The following is a 15,644-nucleotide window of genomic DNA, read 5'->3' as shown; positions in this document are numbered from 1 at the left end:
AGCAATTTTGGTCTTACATGCTCATGTGTCTAGGGATGTTTTAACTTTCTCACATGGGGTTATATAACTGATCTAAGGTCGGAAAGACAATTCTACTGTTTGTAGATGCGCCACAAACTGCTCTCAACCTGTGCCATTACAGAGACAACAACTGACCAAAACATGTTTCTCAAGTTTATTTCAATGCAGTTCAGTCAAGAGAAATACCAGTGTAAACAAATGTCTCGTTCAACGTGATAATAACCCACCACCAGAAATATCTTTGAAATTCTGTTGGACTTGTAATACAATTGCAAATGTTACATTATAAAACAGTATAAAAGTAATATGTATAAAATAGGGCAATGAGCAGCCCAATAGAGTGATTGTGAAAGTAGCCTACAACATTGAAATCAAAGACTTAAAAAATGTGGTGTCAGTAAAACTACCTAAAATCCTCCTCTTCAACCACTGTCTGTTGGTTGTCACTGAGATTTTTTCTGGGCTACACCAAGGTAAACAGGTGACAAGATGTACAGCCCATGTGCCGAATGAATTGCAAGGCCTAACCGTCAGGCAAATGAGCCTTGTAGAGATGGTCCAAACATTTTGTAGAGATGGTCTTAGAATCAAATGTAGTGTACTGTGACCAAGACGTCTACTTTTCTCTGCACTTACAATATGAAAATATAATTTATGTAGCCTACAAAACCATATCAGCAATTCATTTAAATTCTTTCTCGACTCTGGATTGGCTTTTTACAGGCCTTCAGTCCATGAATGATTGACTGCATTGGAATGCATGGATAGTCTCAGCTTGTAACAAATCCTCATGTTTGATCGCCACAGCACTAAATTAAAGCTGATGTCCCAGGTTCATTCCTGCCCTCCAGTAAGTTTGTGGAATAGTTCCTCGTCCAGTGTCTCGTTCTGGTCTTTGGAGCGTGTTGAGAGGAAGATGTATCCTCCTATGTACTCATGGACCACCTTGCAGTCACAACTCACACAGGAGAAGGCTATCGACACATTCTGGTCAAACTCTATGGCCACCTGGAGACATGAAACAACATGGATTATTACTGATTAATGTACTTTATAGATACAGTGGGGCAAAAAAGTATTTAGTCAGCCACCAATTGTGCAAGTTCTCCCACTTAAAAAGATGAGAGGCCTGGAATTTTCATCATAGGTACACTTCAACTATGACAGACAAAATGAGAGAAAAAAAATCCTGAAAAATCACATTGTAGTATTTTTTATGAATTAATTTGCAAATTATGGTGGAAAATAAGTATTTGGTCAAAAACAAATGTTTATCTCAATACTTTGTTATATACCCATTGTTGGCAATGACAGAGGTCAAATGTTTTCTGTAAGTCTTCACAAGGTTTTCACACACTGTTGCTGGTATTTTGGCCCATTCCTCCATTCATTCCAGATCTCCTCTAGAGCAGTGATGTTTTGGGGCTGTTGCTGGGCAACACGGACTTTTAACTCCCTCCAAAGATTTTCTATGGGGTTGAGATCTGGAGACTGGCTAGGCCACTCCAGGACCTTGAAATGCTTCTTACAAAGCCACTCGTTTCCCGGGCGGTGTGTTTGGGATCATTGTCATGCTGAAAGACCCGGCCACGTTTCATTTTCAATGCCCTTGCTGATGGAAGGAGGTTTTCACTCAAAATCTCACGATACATGGCCCCATTCATTCTTTCCTTTACACGGATCAGTCGTCCTGGTCCCTTTGCAGAAGAACAGCCCCAAAGCATGATGTTTCCACCCCCATGCTTCACAGTAGGTATGGTGTTCTTTGGATGCAACTCAGCATTCTTTGTCCTCCAAACACAACGAGTTGAGTTTTTACCAAAAAGTTATATTTTGGTTTCATCTGACCATATCACATTCTCCCAATCTTCTTCTGGATCATCCAAATGCTCTCTAGCAAACTTCAGACATGCCTGGACATGTACTGGCTTAAGCAGGGGGACACGTCTGGCACTGCAGGATTTGAGTCCCTGGCGGCGTAGTGTGTTACTGATGGTAGGCTTTGTTACTTTGGTCCCAGCTCTCTGCAGGTCATTCACTAGGTCTCCCCGTGTGGTTCTGGGATTTATTTTCACCGTTCTTGTGGTCATTTTGACCCCACAGTGTGAGATCTTGCGTGGAGCCCCAGATCGAGGGAGATTATCAGTGGTCTTCTATGTGTTCCATTTCCTAATAATTGCTCCCACAGTTGATTTCTTCAAACCAAGCTGCTTACCTATTGCAGATTCAGTCTTCCCAGCCTGGTGCAGGTCTACAATTTTGTTTCTGGTGTCCTTTGACAGCTCTTTGGTCTTGGCCATTGTGGAGTTTGGAGTGTGACTGTTTGAGGCTGTGGACAGGAGACTTTTATACTGATAACAAGTTCAAACAGGTGCCATTAATACAGGTAACGAGTGGAGGACAGGGGAGCCTCTTAAAGAAGAAGTTACAGGTCTGTGAGAGCCAGAAATGTTGCTTGTTTGTAGGTGACCAAATACCTATTTTCCACCATAATTTGCAAATAAATTCATTAAAATCCTACAATGTGATTTTCTGGATTTTTGTCTGTCATAGTTGAAGTGTACCTATGATTAAAATTCCAGGCCTCTCTTGTCTTTTTAAGTGGGAGAACTTGCACAATTGGTGGCTGACTAAATACTTTTTTGTCCCACTGTACATTTTCAGGAGAAACTGGTTTCTCAAAGGCAACTATTATCCATTACTTCCTAATCTGTAAAAAGTAATCAATCAATTAAATAAATCAATGAACCAATCAATCAATCTAGAACCATTTACCTGTCTGATCTCCCAGTTGACATTCCACTGTCTCATGTTGGCGAACCTCCAGGTGGTGACAGGCAGGCCAGTGGACATGTCAATACGGATCAGACGGTTATAGGAGATACCCATCAGCTCATCCTTCTTACTGCCTCGGAACCTGGAACACACATACACATTCATAATATCTTTATGGAACCATAGTGGTTTTGTGAACCATGATTGTGTGATGAGTAACTTAGCTCAGGGAGCAGGTCCCAGGCAAACTCCCAGGCTTTATCTCGCTAACACAGTCTTGAGCTGTTTGAACCTGGTCGGTCACATTTATGTACCTGACAATGTAGTATTTGATACCAAACTCAGGCAGGGACTGCCAGGCCTGGATAAAGCGCATTTTAGCTTCATTGAGGGAGAGCCTGGCAATGTTCTGATGGGCCTCCAGGATCCTCGCTGTCAGCTGGACAGGAGACAGAAAAGGGACATTTAGGTTACTTTACACAGACATTATGTCAATCATCTAACAAATACTGAAAGGGTCTGATATCATTATTACTGAAACAGGATCCAAGTGGTAAATATAAAGATCCAGTCCATTAAAAAAAATGGAGGCCCCTTACACTTCAGTGTTGTGATACAAACATGTATTATATTATTCATCATCATAAATCAGACAGGTTTTTTACATGGACAATACATTGGAGATAATATAAGACAAGTATTGAACACTATGAAAAATCTGGGAAATCAAGCCTGGTATTCTTGGCTGACTTTGAAATGGCCTTTGATAAAGTACAACTGGAGTTTATATATAAATGTCTGGAAAATTTCAATTTTGGAGAATCTCTTATAAAATGGGTTAAAGTTATGTATAGTAACCCTAGATGTAAAATAGTAATAATGGCTACTTCTCAGAAATGTTTTAATTGTCAAGAGGAATAAAACAAGGTTGTCCACTATCGGCATATATATTTATTGCCATCTAAATGTTAGCTGTTAAAATCAGATCCAACAATAATATCAAGGGGTTAGAAATCCAGGGTTTTAAAAAAAAGGTGTCATTGTAAGATGATTGTTTTCTTTTAAATCCACTATTTGGATCCCTCCACAGCCTCATAGAGCATCTAGATACTTTTTCTAACCTAATTATGATAAATGTACTATATTACGTATTGGATTACAAAAAAAAATGTAAAAACTTTTACAATACTGTGTAGTTTACCAATAAAATGGTCTGACGGGAATGTGGACATAGTCGGTATACATATCCCGAAATAAATTATCTGACTCCAATACATTTTTAGTTAAGATCTTGCTACCATGGAAATGAAAATACCTGTTTATTTGTGGGGGGGGGAAAATCACCCTGATTAACTCTTTACTCAAATCCCATTTGACCTATTTGCTTATGGTTTTGCCTAAACCTAGCGACCTGTTTTTTAAAAATTATATGAGCAAACAATATCCCATTTCATTTGGAATGGCAAGCCAGGCAAAATTAAAAGGGCATATTTATAAAATTAATATGAATTCGGAGGGCAAAACTATTACATTTTAAAGCATTAGACCTCTAATTAAAGGCGTCAGTCATACAAAAGTAATACTTAAATCCAAACTGGTTCTCTAGCAAATTAGAAAGAATGTCTCCCCCCATGTTTAAGAATAGCCTTTTTCCCTTTATTCAGATTACAACCTCTTACTTTTGATTCTTTAAAAACTAAATCAATTCCAAAACATTGCTATTTTTTTTAAAAACAAGCCATAGAAAGTTAGTTGCCATTTCAGTTTAATCCACCAGAAAAGACAGAACATATAGTACAACAAATATTGCAGTTAAATATACTAATTGATAAAAAAACAAACAGGTATAATCTTTGTAAATTATATTATAAATAGGACTGGTGGAGTTGTCATACATGCAGCTAACAAAAATATATGGAAATGTCTGCTCTACACAAAATTACAACCAATGAATTGCAGCATTACCGCAAAAATGGAAGAGGCAAATGGAAGGGGGAAAAAGTAAGGAACTTATGTCGGCCTTGCATTAATGGCCAAAATTGGTTAAAGAAAATTGTTAAATAAAAACAGATACCAGTTTAATTTAAGGACCAAAAATTGACAGCTGCGCCATATAGATTGCAAAAGAGTTGCAATCTATATGGCGCAGTTGGAAGAGAGTTGGAAGAGATTTACAATGATTCCATGACACATGGTTTATGAACTGATACACAAAACGACGGCAGATTAAAAACGTAGAATTTTTCATTTAAATTATGCTAAATTCTTGCAACAAATATGTTGGCTTGCAAAAGTGTTCACCCCCCTGGCATTTTTCCGATTTTGTTGCTTAACTACCTGGAATTTCAATGGATTTTGGTGGGGGGGTTTGTATCATTTGATTTACACAACATGCCTACCACTTTGAAGATGCAAAAAAAGCTGTCATCAAGGAGGCAAAGGGTGGCTACATTACAAAATCTCAAATATATACACTGTAGATAAAAACCTGGAATGAGAAGGTGTGTACAAACTTTTGGAAGCTACAATCTGCTAAATGAAAGCTTATCTACCCAATAACGAAAAAAAAAAAGAAAACTACTGAAATGGTGAGTGAATGGAATGGTCCGGGCGCCTTCAGAAATGGTCGCCTCATTTCGAGTCCTTAGGAAACTCTGCAGTATTACCCCAGGAAATCTTAAATTGTATTATTAGAAACATGGTTCTCTCAGGATATGTTGTCGGAATCGGTTCAGTCACTGGGCTTCTCCATGCATCGAGCTGACAGAGATAAACACCTCTCTGGGAAGAGGAAGAGGGGGGTGTATGCTTCCTGATTAACGACTCATGGTGAAATCCTAACAACATACAGGAACTCAAGTCCTTTTGCTCACCAGACCTCACCTGATCCAATGCCGGCCATATTACCTTCCAAGAGAATTCTCATCAGTTATCGTCACAGCTATGAACATTCCCCCTCAAGAAGACATCAAGATGGCCCTAAAGGAACTTCACTGGACTTTATGTAAACTGGAAACCATATATCCTGAGGCTGCATTTATTGTAGTTGGGTATTTTAACAAAGCAAATTTGAGAACAAGGCTACCTAAATTCTATCAGCATATTGATTGCACTACGCGTGGGGGTAATACACGAGAACTCTGCTACTCTAACTTCCGCGATGCATACAAAGCCCTCCCCCGCCCTCCCTTCGGCAAATCCGACCACGATGCCATCTTCCTCCCACCGTCTTATAGGCAGAAACTCAAACAGGATGTACCAGTGACTAGAACTATTCAACGCTGGTCTGAACAATCGAAAACCATGCTTCAAGATTGTTTTGATCACACGGACTGGGATATGCTCCGGTCAGCCTCAGAGAATAACATCAATCTATACACTGACTCTGTGAGTGAATTCATAAGGAAGTGCATTGGAGATGTTGTACCCACTGTGACTATTAAAACCTACCCTAACCAGAAACCGTGGATGGATGGCGGCATTTGCGGAAAACTGAAAGCGCGAACCACCGTATTTAACCATGGAAAGAGGTCTGGGACTATGGCTGAATATAAACAGTGTAGTTATTCTCTCCGCAAGGCAATCAAACGAGCAAAATGCCGGAACAGGGACAAAGTGGAGTCAACGGCTCAGACATGAGATGTATGTGGCAGGGTCTACAGGAACTCAGTGACTACAAAAAGAGAACCAGCCACGTCACGGACACCGACGTCTTGCTGCCAGACAAACTAAACACCTTCTTTGAGGATAATACAGTGCCACCGTCACGGCCCGCTAACAAGAACCTTTAAGTTCCTCGGTGTACACATCAACAACAAACTGAAATGGTCCACCCACACAGACAGTGTGGTGATGAAGTTGCAACAGCGCGGCTTCAACCTCGGGAGGCTTCAACCTCGGGAGGCTTCAACCTCGGGAGGCTTCAACCTCGGGAGGCTTGAAATTTTGGCTTGTCTCCCAAAACCCTGACTAACTTCTACAGATCCACAATCGAGAGCATCCTGTCGGACAACTGCTCCATCCATTAACTGCAAGGCTCTCCAGAGGGTGGTGCGGTCGGCAAAACGCATCACCGGGTACAAACTACCTGCCCTCCATGACAGCAGATGTCACAGGAAGACAAAAAAGATCATCAAAGACAACAACAACCTGAGCCACTGCCTGTTCACACCGCTTCCATCCAGAAGGCGAGGTCAGTACAGGTGCATCACAACTGGGACCGAGAAACTGAAGAATAGCTTCTATCTCAAGGCCATCAGACTGCTAAACAGCCATCACTAACTCAGAGAGGCTGCTGCCTACACGAGACCCAATCACTGGCCACTTTAACAAATGGATCACTAGTCACTTTAAATAATGTCACTTTAATAATGTTTACATATCTTTCATTACTCATATAATTTGTATATACTGTATTTTATACCATCTAGTTGCCACTTGCCTATGCCGCTCGGCGATCGCTCATCCATATATTTACATGCACATATTCTCATTCACCCCTTTTAGATTTGTGTGTATTTGGTAGTTGTTGGGGAACTGTTAGATTACTTGTTCGATTTTACTGCACTGTCAGAACCAGAAGCACAAGCATTTCGCTACACTCGCATTAACATCTGCTAACCATGTGTATGTGACCAATAAAATTGGATTTGATTTGAGATAAGTATTATGGTGTCACTTGAGTCATGTCAGAGATAATCAAATCTTTCTCTGGAGAGCTCTGGTGACACATCCTCTCTCTGTCTGTCTATGGCTCACAAACACGGAATCATGAATGATCACTCTATATTGAAGATAGACACCCACCTGTTTGGTCTTGTACTTCTTGGTGTATCTGGGGGAGACAAAGCACTCAGCGTTCATCTCCATGGCATCCAAGTCTGGAGCAGCCTGACCAGGAGGGGGCGCCAGACTTTTCATCTGCAGGAAAGACTGGATGTTCTTCACCTCCGACCTGGACCAATCACAGTTTCTCTTGGTCAGTTTACAGTCACAACCCTACTAACGTGGTCCAAGGCAGGTGAAGTATTAGGTAAAAACAAGTCTGACCTGTAGGAGCTGTAAGCCATGGTCTTGCCCTTGGAGGCCAGGGTACAGGCTGCCTTCCACTTGGAATACTGTGTCTCCTGGATAAAAAACTAAAATGTTACAGCAATATGTAGGAGGAACAACGGAGTCATGTTGGCGGTGCCCCGACTCTAATAAACTAAAAACTTAAATAAGAAATAGCATCTTACGTTGTCACAGCGGATGTAGACCTCGTTCATCCCATCAGCCACTGGGAGCAGCAGTTTGATGCCAAACTTCTTGTCCGTTACGTTGACGTCAGGGACCACCTCACATCCTCGGAGATGCAGCTGTTCTATCGGCTCTCCGCTGGCTGTCTCTTTGTTCTTGTAGTAGGAGATGGTGGTGTCTTTAAACACGAACCAGTACTCCTTAAACGGACGCAACGTCAGTCTTTTAGGCCTGCTCACGAAACAACAACAAAAAAGCTTGATGAGGAAAAACATGAACGGGTTGTGTCCCCACACAGTCACACTGTTGCACATTCAATGTTGCTGTGTGAACCGTCTGTGTCACGTACTCCAGGCCATATACAGCGTGGGGCATTAACCTTTCCTTGTCTGAAGTGAAATGGCATTTTATTTCTACCACTTATCATTCAAGTTCTCTTTGACTTATGTTTCCATCTGTTACATAGACATAGAGGTACAGTACATTGTGTGTTTCTGGGCAAATACAGGGGCCCTCAGGATTTACCTGAACAGCTTGAGGGAGTCTGCCAGCTTTGGAACGTCTGTGATGTCTTCCTGTGGGGCGGGAACAAGCAACTGTCAATTATCTTGTGACTTAGTGACATCATCACGTTGAGACATGCAATCTAAGCAGACTACCCATCAAACCCTTTGCTTAAATACAGGTGTTGAACCCTCTGAAACGGTTGAAAACAAACGGTAGCAAACAAATGACATACACACTTGTTTATCATTTATATGTAAAAAAATATATATGAATCCTTCATATGTAGGACATCTACACTAACCAGGATTCTGTCTGTATTTCCTCCCTCAAGTGTGACCTCTAGGTTGGATAGGGCAGCCTCTACTTCATCCATCTCTGGTTCGTTGGAGAAGTCCAGAGGTTCCGTGGACATGGTCATCTTGCATATGTGATACTGAAACAATGTGGACAATCATTAATAATCAGCAGTGAATGATGGGAATATAACAGGAGATTTTACAATACACAACAGACAAGAAGAGCACAAAACTAACAGACAACTTTGAAAAAAATGAAATATACCCAGCCTTTAGCTGTCTAAATGGCATGTTTGAACCCTAAAAAACAGATTTTAGTTCAACACTTGAGGCCAGATGATAACACAAGACCGGGAGGAGGAGAGAGCCCTGTGATTCCAGTAATTATGCAGGTGAAAGCAATAACCATCTCAGGGATTTCACAATGGTTTCTATATCAGCTTAGAACATGGAAAAAGGTATTCAAAAGGTATGTTCTGGATAAGAGCGTCTGCTAAATTACTAAATTGTTAAAAATGTAAAATGATATCAAAGTCAGAGATGAAGAACATTTAACATGTAACAGTCATAGGTTTTTCGCTTCATAGTTTTTTGTTAGTTATATTTTCTCATATTTTCCTCACCCAGAGGAGTACAGGGTGATAGCCAGATGTCCCTCCCTCCCTCTTTCCTATGGGATTTTCCTCCTGTCCCAACAGGCCTTCTCTTGGAATGAGACTCCAAACCGGATCTCCCAGATGGACAATAGTGTGAGAGTGTGTGTGTGTGTTCATTGGCGCTCGCGAGTGTGTATGTGTGCGTGTATGTTTGAATGTGTGACGTGCGCGTGGGCAGGTTTGAGTTTGTGTGTGTCTACCTGTAAGGAGGCGAACATTAGCATTTCTTCCTCAGTGCAGTCGATCTCCTCCAGTAGGATGGACCAGCGAGCCTGCTCATACAGCTGGGTTATCCTCACAGCATCATACTGAAAACACACACAAATCAGTCAATGTTAGGGTTAGGCGTGGGGTTATGGTTACAGTTAGTCTCACCATAGGGTTGAGGTTCAGTGGTATTCAAACTCCCACTTTGGGTTAAGGTTAGGGGTTAGGGTAACCTTTGGGTTGAGGTCGAAGAAGCAGTGGTATTTGAAGCGTAGCTGCAGTCTGTCATCTTCTCCGATGCCCTGTTCCATCAAGGAGCGGGAGGAGTCCAGCCACCTGTCAATCACACCAGCAGCATGTCACAGTCAACCAGGAAGTTATGTGCTCAGGGGAGAGACAGAGTAGTGCTCTCCAGCATAGCAACAACTAGCGTCTTTTCTACCTGTCCAGCCATTGAGTCTGGTTCCCCTCAAGGTTTATTCGTTCCAATGGAGTTTTTGTTTCTGAGTAACTCTTACCCTGCGTTGATGATGGCTTTATCCACCATGGACAGCTGCTGGTACATCTTGGACAGCTCCGCAGGGGGCAGGTTGGGCTGGCTGGAGGTCAGTGGGTTGTCCCCAAACCACAGGCTGGTGGCCGAGGCAGGAGTCCCGTTCTCTGGGTCGTAGGTGGGCACCATAGTCTTACTGTACAGGGGACTGCCTGGAGGGGTCAGGTGGAGGAGGAGATACAACTCAGAGCCCATATTCATAAAGGCTGTGTGAGAACGCTGATCTAGAATCAGTTTCGCCTTTAGCCTAGGAGTGAGGCCTCATGGGAGCATAGAGGATTGCGGGGGCGAAATGGCCCTGTCTACATTTGTTCAAAAGCAGCAGAGCCTTTAACTCAGAAATAATTCATTTGAAACGGTTCAGAGCAACTGTCAAAATGAGGCTGGTTTTATGAGTTGGTGTGGAATCCTCAGCTGCCCTATACCGTAGCTACTGTACACTCACACCGACACGGAAAGTGTGTGTGTGCCTGCGTTTCAGAGTAAGCGGTAACGAAAGCCTTGAGAACAAAACAGCGAACTATAGCTTCTATTCTTTCAGATTTCCTTAATGCTTGCTGTATTCTTTTAGATCTTCAGAAACTTTATAGAATTCTCCATTCCTTCTTAGATTGTTTCAGAAGTCTACGGAAGCCACCATGTGGGTGGAATCTGGTGGTGGTGTGAGACATAAAAGTCAGTAGCTACCCACTTTGAGTTAGCCAGAGGTTCGAAACCTTGACTGTGTTGCAATATATATATTAAATCACTTCACAGCGTGATTGAAAACAGACCATCGCGATATGAGGAGAGTTTGAGCCAGCCTAACTTCTCAATGGGGATAACTTGGCCTAAGGCCCTGATGGTTTCTATGATTCAACAAAGCTATACTGACAGAGAGACGACAATAAAGGGGTTGGCTAAAGCAGGGACGGGCTGTCACCAGGATATGGCTAACTGGCTAACTTGGTTGAAAAATCGTCACATGAAAACAGATTGGAAGAATCTGACCATTGAAGATACAGTACATCTAACAACACATCATTAACATTGTATTCATATGCTTAAAAAAACGCAAACAACACTGTGTCTCTCACCTGTTCCCCCAGAGCCTCCGCTGATGCTGTCCATATCTAAGATGTCATCCAGTGCTGGGTTCTTGTCTTTCTTCTTCTTCTTCTTGGACGGGTCATCTGGAGGCTTCAGCAGGGACAGCTCCTCTGGCCTCCTGATGTCTGGAGGAGAGAGAAGAATGTCAAGGAGAGATCCGACCTCTAGACTACACCCTAACCCCTTCCCTCTCCTATGGCCTCTTGACACCTGGGAAAAGGAAGACCGGGTCAAGGAGAGACACTGCACCCTATCTGACTCCTAGATCCTAGACTCCTAGCCCTATATCCTTACATCTAGATTTAAACCCCTACCCCATAGGTCCGAGCCCCTAACACTTCCCGTATTGGGAACTTCACCATGTTAAAACGGTGATCTAGTTCTTTCGGAGCTGCACTATTGCCCGGTTAGGGTACTCACTGAGCGCTCTGCAGATCTCAGCGACGGTCTTGAAGACGACGGCAGAGTAGCTGACAGTGAGTTTGACCGTTTTCATGTTGGGCAGCTGCAGGCACAGGGGTTTGTGCTGGGGAGTGTAGCGCAGGTCAGCGTCCGCCTGGACACCGTACTTGTCCAGGGTCCAGTGGGTCTTCAGCAGCCAACAGCTCCTCTGGTCCCACCACAGAGCATGGTCTGACCAGTCCTGAGGGGCCTCTGGCGGCGAGAGGGAAAGGAGGGAAAGAGAGAAAGAGAGGGGTTATGGTTGGGTAAAAGGACAGCATTTCCTCAAAGTACAAACGTTGCCACTAAACACGTATCATTTTATATTTCATCCACAATTCAAATTGATATTCAATTGTCTAAGAACAATTTCAGCATGGAGTATGTGTACGTTTCGGACTACACGAGAAAGCTTCTGCCCATAAGTTTACGCCAAACAAACCACCTGCAGCAGGCATAAGAAGTCCCCACAGGAAGCAGATGGGTGTGGCTTGATGATTCTCTAAGACATCATGTTGTGAGCGTTACAGCTAAACCCAGACCACTGTTAGTCCAGTCTGATGACTGGCCACTGAGTCATATATGGCTTAATCATATACATGTAGTCATATGCCTACTTAACGATGACGTAACAAACACAACACACCTTGCCTTAGGCCACTTTCCTGCCGTCTTCCCACGAGGAAGTCCCTAATGTCTAATCATCCTGGATAAAACACAGCCTGTGTCTTAAATCACACCCTATTGCCCATGTAGGGCACTCATTTTGTAGACATAATAACTGTCAAATATAGCGCATGACACAGGGGATAGGGTCTCTGGGAGATTTCTCCCAGGTGAATAGATACGAGATAAAGTGGTGAACTTCAGCCTTTCAGGCTGTGGTACTGAAGCATTGTGGGAAAACAATACTACTCAGCAGTATAGAGGAATGTAGGACAAACCAGGGTGTGTTCTCCAGTCTAGTACACACAGAGAGAGAGAGAGAGAGAGAGAGAGAGAGAGAGAGAGAGAGAGAGAGAGAAGAGAGAAGAGAGGACTCACTGATCTTCTCCACCAGTTTGAGCATGAGTCCTCCAATGTGCAGGTCTCCCTTGACTCGGAGTTTAAACCTCATGCCCTCGTCTCCATCTCTCTGGTCTACCTGGACCGATAGCTCCCACGACGTTTTGCCATACTCTGCCGTGGATACCATAGCCCTTCCTGAAGAGGAGGGGAGAGAAGGAGGTTAGCAGAGAGATAAAGGACTCAATAGACAAATGTATTGGTTAAAACGTGCTGTATGAATGAAAGTATGATTGAGCGACTGATCCTGCTGTGGCTTCCCCAAAACACTGACTGAAGACAGGTCAGTGAAAGGGCATGTCATCTTTTGTACTGGCTGACTGAAAGCAGTGTCTGAGGTGGTGCTACATTTAGGAATAAAACATCCGTTCACACACATATCACACATATCCATGTGTAGAAACCATTGGGCTACTTACTGCCAGAGGTAAAGCAAAACAGCGTAACGTACATATAAAACACTTTGGTTTCCTAGTAGAACGCCACAGCTGGTCTGGAGGGAAGAAACTACTGCACTACGTGTAATTAGAGTTGTTCTGAAGGGCTTCTGCAAACAGATGAGATCAAAGAGTAATGAAGAAAGAGGAGGACAGAGAGAGAGGGGTAAAGTAAAAAAACAGTTCTTGGACAGAGAGTAATGGAGAAAGAGAGGAGGGAGAGAGACTCTGCAAGTTTGAAGTTTTCTAAGACAAAAGCAAGCCCCCCACTCCACACAATCATATATCTCCCATTCCATGAATAAGTGGTAGAGAGGAACCAAGGGAGAAGTAAAGGTAATAGGGAGCGAGGGAGGACTATGGGTTCCATCCATGGAATGTGTGACGAGCAGGGACACGAATCTGGCACAGGAGAGACTATGCAAAACAACCACACAACCTAGATCTGTGTCTCTCTATCATCCCCCGTCTTAATACCCGGTAAACAATGGGACACACACACAGAACAATGGCAGAAACTTACCGAGCTGCTCAATTTCTCAGTCAGATTGTCGCCCGAGGCTATGTAGAAATACCTGTCTCATTGTTTCTCTTTAGATAGTACGAATACCCAAAGTATGCTAGCTGGACAGCTATAGGGAGGGACTATTAAAGTGTTTTGAAAAATGTATTTGAAGTTAAAAAAATAATAATTGCCTATGTTTTTATGGTTGATATGTGTTAAAGCACTGAGTTAATAGAGATCACAATGTGTCCTCGTGATCCTCTCACTCACTTCACATAGCTGTGGGGTCAGAACCTGTCAATACTAGTGTCTGCAGGGTACAGAGAGGGTGTGCTGTAACTTCACACCCTCAAAAGAGAGACAGACAAAAATAGGCCTACTGTGCATTAATAAGCAAACCACCAGGATAAGAATGTGGAGCGCAAGGAACAAAGAGTGATGGAAAAACATGGTTTGCATCTATAGCCAGGCCTTGGGAAAGACGGTCAATAGTTGTAGGCTACAATATCCAAAACAAAAGTGTTGCACCAAATGAGATACAGTGTAGACTACTTCACACGTGAAAATACAAAACGAGGGCAGTAGAGAGAACATGTTATTGAACCCAGATTCCATGTTTGTTTTGCAGCAATAAATTATAAATGATTTTTATTCACATGAGGAAATCTGGAAGAAAATAACCATCTCTAGCTCTCATAAAAATGTTCTGAAACTCCTCTATGATGAAATATGAATTTAAAAAAAACATGACTATAATATAGATTTCCAGGATAGGGGAGAGTGGGGTAAGTTGAGCTAAAGGGGTAAACTGAGCCACCCTTGTTTCTATACAAAATGTATTATTTCACCAAATATTTAGGAAGAGGTCATCATTTCATGGGAAAAAGGTTGTAAGCAAGTTAGGTCCCCAAAAAAAATATTTTTACCAAGTCAAATTTCCCTTGAGGGAGATATGCAGATTTTTTAAATATATATTTTTATAAATGTCTCAACTTACCCCACTTTCCCATACATTTAGTAGACTAGCATATGTCACAGCAAATGTGCTATCTAGGGCTACAGTAGACTAGCCCACCGCATTTAGGCCTACAAAGCTAAAACTACCCGAACCTCAGCCAGGTGTAAAGGCTACAATCTCTACTCGCGCCCTTACATCGCAGGTAGCGCGCTAAAAACAAAGTTGACTGTAATAGAACACATACAAAATAGAAAACTCACCTTGATCAAAGTATTTTTTTAAATATATATATATATATATATATATATATATATATATTCCGTCTCTGAAATCGATTTTCCTCCTTCTGTTGTGAGTGTGGTGCGGTCTGTTGTCCCGTTCGCTCGGGTACCCACCCAGTTCACACAGGTAAGGAAACAACCTAGTCCAGTCCACGTCCACAAAACAACCCCACTTATTAAAACGGCAAGAATGAAGCTTCAGCTTTACCTTGTCTCAGTCGCATGAATGTTCTCCTGCCTGTATTAGGCCTATTCACGAAACTAGCATGTGGTGTCAGGCTGTACACGTTACGCTATAGCCTTGCGTAATTACAGAAGGCTAACTATTATTTGGAATGGGTGTGTTGGAGAGGAACAGGGACACTTCCTATTTAGGCTAGTCTGAGTTGTATGAGCCAGTCAGTCAGCGCACCTTCCCTTTACTTTAATAACATCTCGTCAGACCCACAAACATCCTGTCTCCATGTGTAAGTCCGGATGAATCATAACACTGATTCAATGTGTAGTCACCATAGTTGCACTTATGTAATGTAGCCTATTTGTGTATTTGTTGTTTGTTTGTTGACGTAGTGGCATTACACATGCATTCATACAACTAAAGATCCAATATGATTT

The 15,644-nt window shown here is 42.5% G+C and overlaps 1 protein-coding gene across 2 annotated transcripts; it reads right to left on the bottom strand.

Annotated features, from left to right (window-relative positions):
• Positions 1-161: 161 nt before the first annotated feature.
• Positions 162-15,434, bottom strand: LOC110529873 (FERM domain containing kindlin 1). Of its 2 annotated transcripts, none has more exons than XM_021612509.3 (15): positions 15,009-15,434; positions 12,828-12,986; positions 11,763-11,996; positions 11,330-11,467; positions 10,219-10,405; positions 9,934-10,036; positions 9,694-9,801; positions 8,843-8,974; positions 8,560-8,609; positions 8,034-8,265; positions 7,846-7,922; positions 7,603-7,750; positions 3,111-3,235; positions 2,797-2,938; positions 162-1,029 (listed from the first exon to the last, which is right to left on the bottom strand). In XM_021612509.3, the coding sequence occupies exons 2-15, from the start codon at positions 12,976-12,978 to the stop codon at positions 856-858; spliced, it is 2,001 nt and encodes a 666-aa protein (XP_021468184.1). In that variant the 5' UTR covers positions 12,979-12,986; positions 15,009-15,434; the 3' UTR covers positions 162-855. The 2 variants fall into 2 exon arrangements, with proteins under 2 accessions (XP_021468184.1, XP_036841311.1); XM_036985416.2 differs by having other exon boundaries at positions 15,238-15,384.
• Between the last annotated feature and the right edge of the window lie 210 nt (positions 15,435-15,644).

This window comes from Oncorhynchus mykiss, chromosome 8, assembly GCF_057628025.1.
Source record: "Oncorhynchus mykiss isolate SJ-2025 chromosome 8, ASM5762802v1, whole genome shotgun sequence".
Classification (NCBI taxonomy): domain Eukaryota; kingdom Metazoa; phylum Chordata; class Actinopteri; order Salmoniformes; family Salmonidae; genus Oncorhynchus; species Oncorhynchus mykiss.
Note: the sequence above shows the minus strand (reverse complement) of the source record. Positions and strands in the feature narration are given on the sequence as shown.

What these genes read in the sequence shown, in the direction of transcription:
- LOC110529873 (XM_036985416.2), bottom strand. An exon ending in CGGAGGCTCTGGGGGAACAG is followed by an intron (nt 10,406 to 11,329) that starts GTGAGAGACACA and finishes TGACCCCTCCAG; the next exon opens with GCAGTCCCCTGTACAGTAAG. An exon ending in ATGGCTTACAGCTCCTACAG is followed by an intron (nt 7,751 to 7,845) that starts GTCAGACTTGTT and finishes TGATTGGTCCAG; the next exon opens with GTCGGAGGTGAAGAACATCC.